The sequence below is a fragment of the Toxotes jaculatrix genome, chromosome 4 (assembly GCF_017976425.1).
Source record: "Toxotes jaculatrix isolate fToxJac2 chromosome 4, fToxJac2.pri, whole genome shotgun sequence".
In the NCBI taxonomy this organism is placed as follows: Eukaryota; Metazoa; Chordata; class Actinopteri; family Toxotidae; genus Toxotes; species Toxotes jaculatrix.
Window position 1 is genome coordinate 18574161 of NC_054397.1, and position 15509 is coordinate 18589669.

At 41.4% G+C, this 15509-nt stretch overlaps 1 protein-coding gene across 5 annotated transcripts in view; it reads left to right on the plus strand.

The window, feature by feature from the left end:
* LOC121180976 (phospholipid-transporting ATPase ABCA1-like) overlaps positions 1–15509 on the plus strand; it is a 40293-nt gene that overhangs the window by 16873 nt on the left and 7911 nt on the right. For 4 of the 5 annotated variants that reach the window (XM_041036695.1, XM_041036698.1, XM_041036697.1 and 1 more), the window contains exons 9-33: positions 4873–5116; positions 5234–5373; positions 5471–5587; positions 6936–7130; positions 8668–8876; positions 8970–9146; positions 9229–9451; positions 9741–9962; positions 10125–10329; positions 10461–10574; positions 10776–10950; positions 11076–11207; positions 11303–11442; positions 11582–11719; positions 11848–12077; positions 12361–12433; positions 12528–12730; positions 12888–12939; positions 13207–13320; positions 13655–13803; positions 13966–14090; positions 14574–14672; positions 14865–15054; positions 15191–15285; positions 15406–15438. In XM_041036695.1, coding sequence (XP_040892629.1) covers positions 4873–5116; positions 5234–5373; positions 5471–5587; positions 6936–7130; positions 8668–8876; positions 8970–9146; positions 9229–9451; positions 9741–9962; positions 10125–10329; positions 10461–10574; positions 10776–10950; positions 11076–11207; positions 11303–11442; positions 11582–11719; positions 11848–12077; positions 12361–12433; positions 12528–12730; positions 12888–12939; positions 13207–13320; positions 13655–13803; positions 13966–14090; positions 14574–14672; positions 14865–15054; positions 15191–15285; positions 15406–15438 — 3794 coding nt within the window. The remainder of the gene's footprint in view (positions 1–4872; positions 5117–5233; positions 5374–5470; positions 5588–6935; positions 7131–8667; positions 8877–8969; positions 9147–9228; positions 9452–9740; positions 9963–10124; positions 10330–10460; positions 10575–10775; positions 10951–11075; positions 11208–11302; positions 11443–11581; positions 11720–11847; positions 12078–12360; positions 12434–12527; positions 12731–12887; positions 12940–13206; positions 13321–13654; positions 13804–13965; positions 14091–14573; positions 14673–14864; positions 15055–15190; positions 15286–15405; positions 15439–15509) is intronic. The other variant, XM_041036696.1, reaches the window with a different exon arrangement.

The window sequence follows — 15509 nt, forward strand, 5'->3', positions numbered from 1 at the left end:
ATTCCCTTTTTTTGAAGATAGCTCCCACCTCAGATTACTTTTCTACACTAAGATAACGGATAAATTACAGTCTAGATCGTAAAAGTTCTGCAAAAGAAATATCTTTCTCAAGCTTAGATAAGAACAAGCACGCTGTGTGAAATGTTCCCGTAGGTACTGGCACAAAAGCCTTACTCAGCCAATTGCCAGGTGCACCATCTTCACCATCTCAAATACACATAAACACACACAGGTCACAGGATCGCGTGGACGCACATTCTCACACTCACACACACACACACACACACACACACACACACACACACACACACACACACACACACACACATGCCTGGTCTGAGCTATTGTAACCCAGTCCGAGCTGTAGGGATGTAGTGGGAAAGGAGAGAAGCAGCAGTTGGTGGTGCAAACACACACACACACACACACACACACACACACACACACACACACACACACACACACACACACACACACACACACACACACACACACACATATACACACAGCTCCTTTTCTCTCAGGCTTCTGCTTTGCTGAGTTGGCAAAACATAAAGACCCAGCTGTATGTGTATGAGAGTGTGTTCATGTTTGCAAGTGTCACAGCATTTCCTGTCTAAGCAGTTGTAAGAACATCATTAAGCTGGTTCTATCTTCTGTCTTCAACCACAAATGTTGCAACCTGCAGCAATCCTTTTTAATCCCCTTTCCACCAGATCAAATACCTTTTTTGCTTGGCACCGTGTGAGAGGCCAATGATTAACAAATGTGAATTCATGAAATATACAAAAGACAACAGCGGAAGAATGTTGACCCTATGTCATTCTTACACAACATCCTGAGTTTTAACAGGTTTTTGTTTGTTTCTGAACCAACTCTTGTTGATCTTTTATGCTCCCGTGGAGGTATGACATGTCAACAAACTGTGGCGTATTCACCGAAAGGGCAATCACCATTTATTCTGTTGCTAACAGAAATCATTTCTTTTCCGAGTGTATTAGTTTGTTTGAGGCAGATTATATGGGTTAGTTTGGGCTGGTCGGTAGATGAGATATGAGGCTGGCAGAATGGAGAAATGTACTCATGTAACCTCTAATTCACACGCAGTGATCATTTGCCTGCCCGTGTTTCAAGCTAGGGCTTATCACTGTTGGAAGGCAAAAAGAACTGTGGCTATAATATATTTTAAAAATGTCTTTTCAGGAGGGAAGAAAAAGCTCATTTTCACATTTTAGGCCATGTGACAAACCACATGAAAATCCTGCCAGTGGAATGAATATGTAGAAATGAATCTTGGTTACTGTGCACTTAAACTTTTTCCAGGAGTTTTACTGAATAATGTAAGGGCAGAATATCAAGAATCACAGTCTGACACAAGTTTAACTGCACTTGAAAAAGTGACATTTTATCCCCTTGCTCTAAGTAAAATGTGATACTCAGCAGTGAATATCCTCTGTTCAGCAGCCATCTATACTCTATATTTATTGTTGTTAAATCTTAATTAGTTGCATTGTTCCTCTTAACCTTTATCTCTGATTGAGAGCAGATTATTTTGTTTAGCTCAGGAGGCTGGCAGTGCAGAGATTTGAACTCTAATAATCTGGACTCCCACTCATTCCTAAGCTATTACAGCCCCTTATACTAAAGCCTTCATTGTCATCGGTGGTAATTAAGGAAAAAAAGAGGCTGTTAATTTCCTCCCCTGATGAGCCTGGCAAATGCATACTTTTTTGAATAATTTATTCTGTTGAATTAAAGGAAAACGCTTCTTGAAAACATTAGTGACATTTATCTTCTTTGTATTGTTTGCCGTAAGTAGCTTAAGAGGTTGCTTAGCGAAGCAGTAGAGAGTGTGTGAATAAACTCTAGTAACCTCTCTGTTCCAAAGCCTGATCACTTTCATCATGGAACGATCTACAACCTGATATCTGGATGGAAGATTGATCAGTCTCTAAATTCATCTGAACCTCATACTGTTTAGAGTGTACCTGAACGTACTGCAAAAATATAGGATTTTTAACCTCAGTAGAACAAATACATATTCAACTGTGCTTCATAAGATTCATTCTAAAGTCTAAGGTTGTCAGAGGGAGCAAGAGTGAACTCTAGTAACCCCAAGACAATCTAATTCTACTCTAAAATCTAATAATATTCAGGTCACAACCTATTTTGGGTGTAGTTAAAAACGTATGATTTCATATTAATTAACTTATGATTGGCACCTGAACTGCTCTGGTCTAAATAGCTGTGTGTTGGTGTGGAAATTTGAACTATAGTAACCTCATACAGGCTCCTCAACAAGGTTACTCTAGGACAATCCTCTTCTGCTGCCTGCCTGTCTGTGTCTGTGTGTGCGTATATGTGTGTGTGTGTGTGTGTGTGTGTTACTTAGTAGTCACCCAAGTTAACATCTTCCCTCTAGGGAAATGACACATATACTCAGTCACACAAAGTGTTTTCAACACAGGCAAATGAATAGTCAGCACATACACCAACAGACAGGCATATGAATTTTTGGCTGGTAGAGTCATAACTTGGACATACATTGGTCACTGGGTTGTGTGAGCATTTGACACTTAAACTGGAGCAAAAAAAAAGGATGTTGAGGCTTCTGTCAGTCACTGCGGTGTGTTTGCAGCTACTGTAGCTTCTGTTAGAGGCGAAGGCACATATGTGTCACACACATGCGCACATGCACCAACTGAGACCTTTACAATGCATAAAACGCACACAGACAGCCACACAAGAGAACCACCTACACAAAGACCCAGATATGCACCCACTCCAACACGCACATGTACACACACACACACACACAGTTTTTTTGAGCGTGAACGAGCAGGAAGGCATGTGACCGTTTGATGTGGCTGTGGGCTCAGCTGCAAAGCAACCACAGACAGAACGATCTCAGAGAGTGCACGTGTGTTTGCGCACACGTGTGAGTGTGTGTGTGTGTGCGCGTGTGCACGCAAGCATTTGTGATCTGAGACGCAACAGTTCTCTCAGTCTCACTTTCTCTTTGTTGGAAAACAGTGTTGAATATCTTGTTGTGGGGCAGAGTAAGAGCAGAATAAGAATTACGTGCTGTAGACTGGACAACAGGTGGTTTGAAATAACAGTGAAAACAGTGTTATTTGTTGTTAAACAGCCTCTCATGGTGCGTCAGGATGCTCTGTATGTTTGTGCCTCATCCCACCCGTTTGTGTGTGCGTGTGTGTTGGCAGTGAGTGTGTATTCTGTAACAATTGTCAGTAGATTCACGGTCTACTTGAGGAGCCTGTGGAGGTGCCTATTAGGAGAATGACCGATAGTAACCTCTCTTTGTTCTCGCACCTTCCACTCCTGCCTTCTGCGCTCATTTCTGCCTCCTGCTCCGCTGCAATCCAGTATGATTTCTTTGTCTTTCTTTCTTTCTTTCTTTTTCTTTCCTCTCTCATTTTTTGTCACCCGTCTTTGACCTCCTCACATTTTCACCTCAGGAAAAAGTCTGATTTCGTATCTTCCATCCTTCCCGATCCCGAGCTTACCGTAAGCCCAATACACCCCTCTGGTCCACTCTGAGGAAACAAAAGCTCGGCTCTTTTTCTGCCCTTTCTTTGTTTTAGTTGCATGAAAAACATAAACCCCCTCCTTTCATTCCTTCCTAGTCACGAGTTGTTGGTGACACAGTTGCAAATGCGGTTGACTAGTTTGGAGACTTAAACAGGGAATTTGTCGTGACTTGTCTTTTGACCTGCAGTAACCTCTGTGTGAACCGAAACGAACTTCCTCCTCCCTTCAGCCTGACATAACACTGCATATGACTATTGAGAGGATATTTTGAGAAATTTCTCTGGAGTCAAGGGCAATGGGACAGAGCTCTTTTGTTATTTATTTATGTCATTTAAAGGCAGTTTTTAAAAACAGTTTCCTTCGCTTTGGTTAAACTTAATAAGGGATTCTGAACAGCTGGGGAAAAAAACAGGAAAGAAATATGTGTGTGTATTTTCATTGACAAAATTACTGACTACTGCTTCTGCTACTGTGTAATTAATCTCATCCTATGTAATCAAAAATGCTTTATGTAGTGTTTTGACAGCATGTCACTAAAAGCGCTTGGGTTTTTACCTTTTAACAACACAAGTAGCAGCTGTACAGTGAAGATATAAACCCGGAAACATCAGTAAATACAATGTACTTACATACTTTTTTCCATACTGAACATTATCATATTTGCTTTTCATATAAGTAACAGTGTTATACCATGTAAGTAACACTAGAAATTACGTGTTAAATGTTCTGACCTCTCATCTAGATAGAAATGCAAATCCACATGGCACACACACACTCAGAGGACTGGGAACAGCAGCCAAATTTATCTTAGTCAGGCAGACTGCTAAGTGCTAAGTGTCTCCACCCCACAGTGCAACACTTGACTTCCATGTCCAGAATACCACTCATAGTGCACATGATAACCTTTAATAACTTCAGACCTACAGCGTCAAACACAGACACACACACATACATAGCATACTTCCAAAGCATTGTTGCTGGAAGCTGATGTCATTTAGGACTAATTTCACAGACATGGATCTATATAATTCCCAGATAAAAAAAAAAAGTTTTGCTTTGTTATAAAGTACAACTATTCATGTACTTTAAATCACCTTAAAGCATGACAGTAAAAAACGCCTCCAGCCACATATTTCAGAATGAGCATCAATGATGATGAAAATCAGATTAGATTAGATTAATTTAGATTGTTTTTTTTTTCTTTCAGTGAAAAGAGGAGCAGTTTTGAATGTTTGCACGTCTGGGAGTTTTGTCTGATATACTTCCTGCTATCCACCGGACATCGTTATGCCAATATTTCTGTGTGTGTCCCTCCCCCAGCTTGCCAGTATGAAGAGTTGGAAGGATATGAGAAAGGAGATCCTGTATCTAACTGCAAATGCCACAGGCTCTCCAAACCAGATGTACCAGGCTGTGTCACGTATTGTCTGCGGACACCCCGAGGGTGGCGGCCTCAAAATTAAGTCTCTCAACTGGTATGAAGACAACAACTACAAGGCCCTGTTTGGAAACCATGGCAACGACAGCGACAACGAACCTCTCTCTGCTTATGACAACTCTTCCAGTAAGTGTCCAAAGCTGTCACACCTTTACTTTTGTCAGTGAGTCCTTAACATTTGTTGGTGTGTCCTTAACAACTCAGAATCAAAAGACTCATAGTATCTTTGTGTTCATTTCCCAGCCCCTTATTGTAACAACATGATGCGGAGCCTGGAGTCCAGCCCCATTTCCAGGATGATATGGAGAGCTCTGAAGCCACTGCTCATGGGGAAGATCCTGTACACCCCAGATACTCCAGCAACGCAGAGGATCATCCATGAGGTACAAGAGGCCCCCCTCATGTCTAAAACCCTTTCCGAATCATCACCTAACACCCATTAAATGACTGAGGATGTGTGTGTCTGTGTGTGTGCTGCAGGTTAACAAGACCTTCCAGGAGCTCGGTATCCTGAGGGACCTTGGAGGGATGTGGGAGGAAATGAGGCCCAAGATTTGGAACTTCATGGAGAATAGTGATGAAATGGACTTAGTTAGGGTAAGGAGGACGCACTGACCTTATTCACGTACACACATCAGAGCTGTGTTCTCTGCGTTTTTCCTGTTTATGTTAGGGGTTTAATCTGGGGCATCTCTGCACATCTAAAGGGTAATTATGTGTCTGATGTGACTTGCAAAGGAAGGACCATTTAAGAGGTCACCACCCAGAATACTTTAGCTGTGACAACATTAACAAAATATCTGACTACCAATGAATGTCACAAAGAGAGTTTATGCTTTTTTATTGGCTTCTTCTCAGGCTGATGAAAGTATTTTTAACTGTGCTGAAAGAGGACAGAGGCAAAGAGGGCAAACACATGAGAGACAAAAATCAGAGACAAACACACAGACAGATAATTCAGCTGAAAGGGACTAAGAGTTTCGGTCAACCATAAAACTCGATTAGTTAAGATTAATGATGATGAATTGTCAGTGTGGTATTAACATGTGAATCTGGCAGCCGTCTAAAAACATGAAGCAAAACAAGGCTTGGCCTCATTTAAATAATTTGTTCTCTCTTTGATCACTTCAAAGCAGGGACAAGCACACTAAGTGTGGGTTTTCTTAAGCACAGGACTACTTCTGTTTTAATAGGTGTAAAAATTCAGTTTCTCTTGCAGGATCAGTCATTTACTGTCATGTGTTTAAGAAAAAAAGTCTCTGTCAGATGTCATATTGTTCAGCACATGGTTCTGCCTAGCAAGTGAACTGTTTTCTGTCTCCACTTGTCCTATGTAAATTGCCTGAGCACCACTTCCACCTAGTGGTGAAAAGTGATATTGACAGTGATTGAACGCATTTTAAAAACTTGTAAAATAAATTGAATTTTTTGTCAGTGATGAGCCACTGCTAAAGGCTGTTAAAAGTATTTTTGTACAGTTCTTATGTGCGTCGTTTCTAGTTTCAGTTATCTTCTGATGACAGGCTTTGAAAATAACAAGAGCTCAAATAGTCTTCCATTTTGTGCAGTACCTGATTCCATGAAACAGGTTCCTCTGTCTGGGAATGAGGAAAATGTCTAACAGAGACAATGACTTTGAGAAAAGCCTTGAATAGGGATCTCAGGAAATCAAATGACAGTGAAATAGGTCACAAGCTACACAAAAGGATAGAGAGTGCAGCAATAATAAAGGTCAAAAGCCTTAAGGGATACAGTGTTTATTCAGCTCTTTATTTTTTTCTCTGTTATTTGACATACGTTTTACAGTGCAAGAGGGAGAAGGTTAATAACTTTATGACAGTAACCACTTGTAGTGTGTTTTCTTTACCTTAACAGGTAATCGCACACTGACCTTATATACATAGTGTACAATAAACAATATACGTTTTTCACCTTCTTTTTTCAGACCCTGCTCCAGAATAACGCCAGCGCCGCATTCTTTAACATTCAGCTCAGTGGGACTGAGTGGCGTGTGTCTGATGTGTCCAACTTCCTGTCCAAGGCCTCAGAGGACCAGAGACCTGCAGGATCCAGCTATACCTGGAGGGATGTCTTCAACGAAACTGACCAGGCCATACAGACTATTTCACGCTTCATGGAGGTTAGTTTTCTCAAAATGACAGCAATGCAGTGTGTTTTCCTGGAAACATATTCAGTACATAAGATACCAAGCCAAAGTAGCTGTTATCAGTATCTTCCATTTATGTAAAGATACAAAGAAAACCCAGTGGAAAAGTAGGTTAAATGCTGACAGCCCTTTTAGGTCAGAGCATTACAAAATCTTCCAGTATTGTCCATTGATTCTTAATGCACTTTAAACGGCATTTAGGTCTTGTTACAGCTATTAAAAGCCTTGAAATCAGATGTTCTTTTCTTTCCTTCCCACAAGAAATTAAATCATTGCTATGCTGATTGTGTCACTGCTCTCTGACTCTGTGTATTGGGTCAGTATGCCAGAGCTAAGCCTTAGTGCTACACAGCCACCCCTAAACTCCTGCCAAATGTTAATCAATGTTCATGCCCCAGTGAATGGGCAATTATTGTCTTATTTATCTGTGTCAGGGGATTTCTTCATTGAGATGTCTATAGAATCAGCACCATTCAGTGGTAAATGTGCTATCATAGCCTGGTGATATACAGCTGAAATATATTAATGACTGGATTACCTAAACAATTAAAGTTTTCCACTCCATAGACTGATGACGCAGATTACTGGTAACAGATTGATGATCTTCTAAACATAACAAGTGATTTTAATGTGGTTTGAAATCAACCTCATGACCTCAGACTCCCCTCAGTGTCCTCTTTCCTCTCATCACTGTGGATAATGCAATAAAATGCACAAACACAATGTCAGTCATTTACCATTAGTGAATTCTAAACCCTAACTTGAGGTCAACTGGATATCCTTGCCACACAAATATCAAACCCAGTGAATTTCCTTTGACACTGTTTATATGTTGTAGCACTGCACTTAACCCACTCACCTACTGACTTTGCCTCACCCAAGATCATATAATGTGTGTAAACTGACATTTCTCACACCAAAATCTATGTCAAGGCCTTACACAACCATAAAAGAATGTCACACCCGCAGCATTAGGAGTGCTGTATAATCATTATACTTTCTGAACTCATTGGCTTCTGACACACTCAGTATGAGCGGATGATGTATAACTCCGCTTATGTCAGCTAAATATGTGAGAGGCTAATACAGCAGGAACAACAAATCAGATCAACCACTGTGGTATGGTTACTCAGTGTCTACCCAAGGCACATGATTTTGTGTAATAGAGTATAAAGTTCAAGGTATAAAGAGCTTCTGAACAATATTTGTGAGGAAAGCATGTGATTGTTTGAGGAAAAAATGTTATGACTTTTGTGTAAGAGTTGGTTAGTTTGTTCTGGGGCAGTTAAAGGCCTGTCACTCAAAATGAGCATGAGGAGGACTTTCTAAACAACGGGAGCTTCAAAATAAACACTATACTCATAAAGAGCATTTTACATTCACGTTTTAAGTACTAGCATGCTTCTGTCTCACTAGTAAATATCCTGCTCCTTGTATGTTTTCCTTTTCCATCCTCCTTTAACTGGTGTCTTCAAACACCATTAACATAAACCCACTCTCTCTCCTTCAGTGTGTGAACCTGGACAAACTGGAACCGGTAGCTAATGAGGAGCGATTGGTCAACAAGTCCATGGGTCTCCTGGACAACCAAAAATTCTGGGCAGGAATTGTGTTTCCTGGTATCGCCCGCAGCAACAGCACTGACCTGCCTTCTAATGTCAAGTATAAGATCCGCATGGACATTGATAATGTGGAGAGGACAAACAAGATTAAAGATGGGTAAGGGGCCATGTGTAATTATTATTTTATCTGCAATTGTAGACTGTCAGAGTTTTATGTTAGGAGACTTATAATTTCCGTCTTGCATTGTAGGTATTGGGACCCTGGTCCCAGAGCAGACCCCTTCGAGGACCTTCGGTACATCTGGGGCGGATTTTCTTACCTGCAGGACGTCATCGAGCAGGGAATCATCCGAGCCGTCACTGGCAGCAAGGAACGGACAGGCATCTACATTCAACAGATGCCCTACCCCTGTTATGTTGATGACATGTAAGTGAACAGTGTGGCAAGAAAAACTAAAACTTTTCCCTGTACAAGGGCATGTAACTTACTTTTCTTGCCTTTTTCACAGTTTCCTTCGGGTGATGAGTCGGTCGATGCCTCTCTTCATGACCTTGGCATGGATGTACTCAGTCGCCATCATCATCAAGGGCGTTGTGTACGAGAAGGAGGCACGGCTCAAGGAGACCATGAGGATTATGGGACTGAACAATGGCACCCTGTGGCTCAGCTGGTTCATCAGCAGTTTAATCCCCCTGCTGATCAGCGCAGGCTTGTTGGTGATGTTATTGAAGGTTGGTGTTGGATATAGACAGACACACATATACATGTGCACACAGGGCATCATCACACAGGAATGTCAGCACATTACAGAAGAACAGTCAACATAGTCACACTGATCATTGCTGATGTTTATATTCAACATTTAACTTGATAGTTGCTCTGTTTTTCCATGACTACAGCACGTCATTGTCTGGAAATGTCATCAACTTGTGGAAAACAAGTGATATCATACTGCTTTAACCAGAAGACATTTTAACTTTGTTTCTCTTTTTCTCTCTTTTTCCCTTCCACCCTCCTCAGATGGGCAACCTCCTGCCATACAGTGACTCGGGCGTCGTGTTTCTTTTCCTGGGATCATTTGGCATAGTAACCATCATGCAGTGCTTTCTCATCAGCACCCTGTTCTCTCGTGCCAACTTGGCAGCCGCCTGCGGTGGGATCATCTACTTCACCCTCTACCTGCCCTATGTGCTGTGTGTCGCCTGGCAAGACTATGTCGGCTTTGGAGCAAAAGTTGTTGTGGTGTGTGGAAAAAAAAATTAATAATACAAATATAAACGCACATGAAAACTCCTCCTGGATGTACTCAAAAAGTCACGTGTGTGTTTATACATCCATATTCATTCTGTAGCCAGAGTTACTTTTTCTCCACGCTAAACTCTGGTTTCCCTGTTCTTCTCTCAGAGTCTGCTGTCTCCTGTTGCTTTTGGGTTTGGCTGTGAGTACTTTGCCCTGTTTGAGGAGCAAGGGGTGGGTATCCAGTGGTCAAACCTGCTGGCCAGCCCTCTGGAGGATGACAGCTACAACCTGACCACCTCTATCAGTCTCATGCTGTTTGATGCTCTTCTCTACGGAGTAATGACCTGGTACATCGAGGCTGTGTTTCCTGGTGAGTCGTGGACAAAGTTAATTAGAAATTGCTAAATCAATGTGCAGATAGAAATACCTATAATTATGAGTTCTTGTAGGTTGTTTTTTTGGACAGTGCTAAAAAAAACAAAAACATTCTTCATATTCCAGGTCAGTATGGGATCCCCAGGGCTTGGTATTTCCCTTTCACTAGGACATACTGGTGTGGGGAGAAAGAGAACAAGAACATCTCCACCCCTCTGTCAAAGAAGGGCAATGCTGAAGGTACAAATCATGATCATTATTATAACTATTTATTCTGCTTTCTCTTTAGAGGGGAGTTTTCTAGTATAAAACCATTTGTGAAACACTTTCACAAGTGGAACTGCAAGAGTTGTGAAGATAGATGACACCTCCCGTTATGTGTCTTTTCAAACCTTGGCTTATGTTGTTGCTAAAACGCTGTTGTCTTTATTTCATCCACAGCTGTGTGTATTGAGGAGGAGCCGGGCCACATCGAACCAGGTGTTTACATAGAGAATCTGGTGAAGGTCTACAGCCATGGAAACAAGCTGGCTGTAGACGGACTGTCCCTGAGGTTCTACGAGGGACAGATCACCTCCTTCCTCGGACACAATGGAGCTGGCAAGACAACAACTATGTAAGACAATACAGACTTTATCATACAGTACAACTGCAATGATCCAAGAGAGAAGTTATTGGAATTTGAAATCTACTCTGTTGAGATGGTGATCAACTGTTGTATCATTGGCTGGTTTCTAACAGGTCAATCCTGACGGGGCTGTTCCCACCCACCTCTGGTACAGCCTACATCCTCGGCAAGGACATCCGCACTGAGCTCAGCACCATCCGGCAGAATCTGGGCGTCTGTCCCCAGCACAACGTACTTTTCAGCATGTATGTACATCGTATCTAGAACTGAAATCTTAGCACGCCTGCACGCCTCTTACATTATGGCAATTGAGTGATTCGTTGGTTTTGCTGTAATTCAGGCTGACGGTTGAGGAACACATCTGGTTCTACGCCCGTCTGAAGGGGCTGCCGGAAGAGATGGTGAAGGCCGAGATGGAGCAGATTGTGAACGACGTTGGGCTGCCTCACAAACGACAGTCCCGCACCAGCACCCTGTCCGGTCAGTTTGATTATTTAAAATGATTTTACCTTTTAATAGTTTCATAAGTAATATCGGGCATGTTTTACAAGGAGATTACCACACAGACAGCAGTTTTGAAAAGTGTCATTCTAACTTTTTCTTCATGTTGTCTTTGCAGGAGGCATGCAGAGGAAGCTGTCAGTGGCCCTGGCTTTTGTTGGGGGCTCAAAGGTTGTGATCCTGGATGAACCTACTGCTGGGGTTGATCCTTATGCACGGAGGGGCATCTGGGACTTGCTGCTGAAATACAGACAAGGTAAATAGTTTTTCTTCTCAGCGCTTGATATATTTGATTTTGCTGTTTTATATATCACCGGGTCAAAGACACAGCGTACTCTATCAAATTAATGAGAGAGAATGAATGTGTTCTTTTCCCCCTCTCAGGCCGCACCATCATCCTGTCCACTCACCATATGGATGAGGCTGACATCCTGGGTGACCGAATTGCCATCATTTCCCACGGCAAGCTGTGCTGTGTAGGCTCCTCGCTCTTCCTGAAGACTCATCTGGGGACGGGGTACTACCTGACCCTGGTCAAGAGAGACTACGACTTGACACTTCAGTCCTGCAGGAATTCTGCCAGCACCGTCTGCTACAGCAAGAAAACAGAGAAGGTAAAAGATATGTAACTGGTAACATTAGAAACACATTTTCAGAAGATTAAAGATAACATCACTTCCAGTAATGTCAAATGCGGAAAATACAGAGGCTTGTTCTTTTTCTGTTTGAGTAATAGCTGGGAGTAAAACAAGTTTGTGATGTTTTGTTTAATTGGCAAAAACTTAAAAATAAAAAGGCACTGTGACTCAATCAGGGAGAACTTATTATCAGAAAGAAATCAAATGTTTAATTTAGTTTTATGTACTTAGCTGTTTCCCCTCCTTTTCTTCTGTTCAGGAGGATAGCGTATCAGAGAGCAGTTCAGACGCTGGTTTGGGCAGCGAACCAGAGAGTGAAACCACCACTATTGGTAAGAACTAACTGGAAACTGGAAACTGACTGCCTTAAAGGTGGTTTGTTTTTGATTCCCTCTCACCAAGCTTTCTGCCCATTCTCTCCTACAGATGTCTCCCTCATCTCTAATGTGATATTCAAGCATGTCCCAGAGGCTCGCCTGGTGGAGGATCTCGGCCACGAACTCACCTATGTTTTGCCCTACCAGTCTGCTAAAGATGGAGCCTTTGTGGAACTCTTCCATGAGCTTGACGACCGACTCACCGACCTGGGAATATCCAGCTATGGCATATCTGACACCACGCTGGAAGAGGTAAGGAGCACTAAAGAGGTGACTGAGCTTTTTGTCTGGTCTTGAAATAAAATGCATCTGGTGTACGTATTCTATTTCATTTATTGGTTATATACCTCTGCAGCTTGTATCCATCTGTTTATCCAGTGTTTTAATCTTGTGTCTTCCAACTGGGCAGATTTTCCTGAAAGTGGCTGAGGACAGTGGAGTGGACTCTGTTGAGCTTTCAGGTGAGATTTATGACATTTTCTGTTCTCCACAATGATAATTAGATTCACAGTATTTACACACATAACATTTATTATGTATTTTAAAAAAAAACAACAACAACATGGTTACACCCTTGTTTTGGACATATGTTAAAACAAAGTCTTAAATGAGAAATGGAATTATATATATATGTATAAAAGGAATTATAGAGGGACAAGATCTGTTAACAAAATAGAAAAAATGAAACTGAAGTGGGTTAAATTCCTTTGTTTCATGTGTGGCTGCAGATGGAGTCGTACCAACCAGGACTCGCCGTCATCATGCCTTTGGAGACCACCAGAGCTGCCTGAAGCCCTTCACTGAGGATGACTTTGATTTCAACGACTCTGAAGGTGACCCAGGTAGAACTGCACTACCCAGCATGCAGTGCAATGATAGCAACAGTCTTGTTGCTGCCATTCATATATTGTTTTACTCTTTGGTTTTACCCAAAGGTCTGTTTCACCAAGTAAAATACAAAGATAACAATGTGTCACAGTTTTTTAATGGAGGCAAATTGCAGTTTCTCCTTGATTGAAGGAAACTAGATTGATGTGGCAAACCATAAAAATATATTTTGTGCCAGTAAAATTGCAGGCAAATTGCAGGCAATCATTATTAGCAATATTTCAAAATCAGGACAGACACCTATCATGTTGCAAGTATGCTCATGTCTGTCGTGGTGTCTGTTCCCAGAATCCCGGGAGACCGACTGGCTCAGTGGAACAGATGGCAAAGGTTCGTACCAGGTCAAAGGCTGGAGTCTGAAGAGACAACAGTTTGTTGCACTACTCTGGAAAAGATTCCTCTACGCTCGGCGCTCCAGGAAAGGCTTCTTTGCTCAGGTATGCTGGTGCTATTTCCACATACTCTCGCTGTATGTATAGATGTAACCACTGTAGGAGTCTTTGTGCCTTGAATCAATAGTTCAGTCTCATCTTATAATGAAGCAGTAGTTCTGAGATCTGTTTTCATGTTGTACGTAATAAATCTTTATTATTTTTCAGATTGTTCTTCCTGCAGTGTTTGTGTGTATTGCCCTGGTGTTCAGCCTGATTGTTCCTCCATTTGGAAAGTACCCCAGTCTGCGTCTGGATCCCAGCATGTATGAAGAACAGTTTAGCTTCATCAGGTGAGATATTGTTCTCTCTACCTGGAAACATGGCATTTCCCTACTTTTCATTCATTTATCATTATAATAATCATTAACATTAATTAATAGTTAGCCAATTATCTGTCAAACCACCTTTTAATCTTCAGTTCACCTCAATCAATTCTTGCTCATATTCCATCAAGAAAAAGAAATGAACAATCACAGTCCTAAAGAAAGGTTACTTGCATCTACAAAGTGCACAACTGATGAAAGATGTAAAAGGTTACCTAACTGCACTTACATTCACACGTTACCTAACTGTTATATTTTAAACCCACTTGCTGAGCAGCGCAAAGTGCTGAAACTGCACTGGATACAATAGTTACAGGGCTTTTGTTTCATTGACGTTCAGATGGGGTCCATTATTACTAGTGTCCAGATGATTGCATTTTTCTTAAATGACAACAGAATGTTAAGCACCTTCAGTGTGTTGTATTTAACGGGTTCGTTGTGTCTTTGTAGTAATGACATACCTGAGGATCCTCACACCAATAAACTGCTGGGAGCTCTGACAGAAAAACCAGGATTTGGAACACACTGCATGGAAGGAGAACACACACCGTGAGTTTTTTTTTTTTTTTTTTTTTTTTTTAATATAAAAACAGAAAAATAACAACATCCAGGAAAATAGAAATATATAGATCTAGAGAAGATCTATAAATAGTATGTGATATTAGTACTGAATGGTAATCTACATACATTCCTAAAATGGTGATTTGGAGTTTAATATAAACTTCTCTCTCTGTACTCTAGGGACACCCCCTGTACTGCAGTAGAGGATGAGTGGTCGGTCCCACAAGTCTCTCAAAGTGTGAAGGACATGTTCGACAAAGGCAACTGGACCATGGAGAATCCGTCTCCCCTGTGTGAGTGCAGTTGCGAAGGGCGCAAGAGGATGCTGCCGGAGTGTCCAGCTGGTGCTGGGGGACTTCCACCACCACAGGTTGGTGACACCAAACATTTAGAAAGGCAAAACTAAAGTGTTAATCATTACAAAATTACAAAAGTAAAGACCAAATAGCTTACAACTAGTACAACAAAAATGTTAATTGACTTTTTTTGCCTGTTTGTGTGTCCAGATGAAGATCAGTGACAAAGACACTCTTCAGAATTTGACTGGCAGAAACATCTCAGACTATCTGGTCAAAACCTACGCTCAGATTATTGGCAAAAGGTAACACTCATCTCCCATATTTGTGTGGCAAACTTAAATGTATGTTGATTCTGGCCTCATTGAGTTATTTTTCATTCAAGGAGTTGTTAACCATTTATGTTTTTTTTCCTTCTATTACAGCCTGAAGAACAAAATTTGGGTCAACGAATTCAGGTACATTATCAGACACGATCGATCTTGAGCTATCTGGTATATCAATAATATTGAACTGAGTGCAGCTCTGC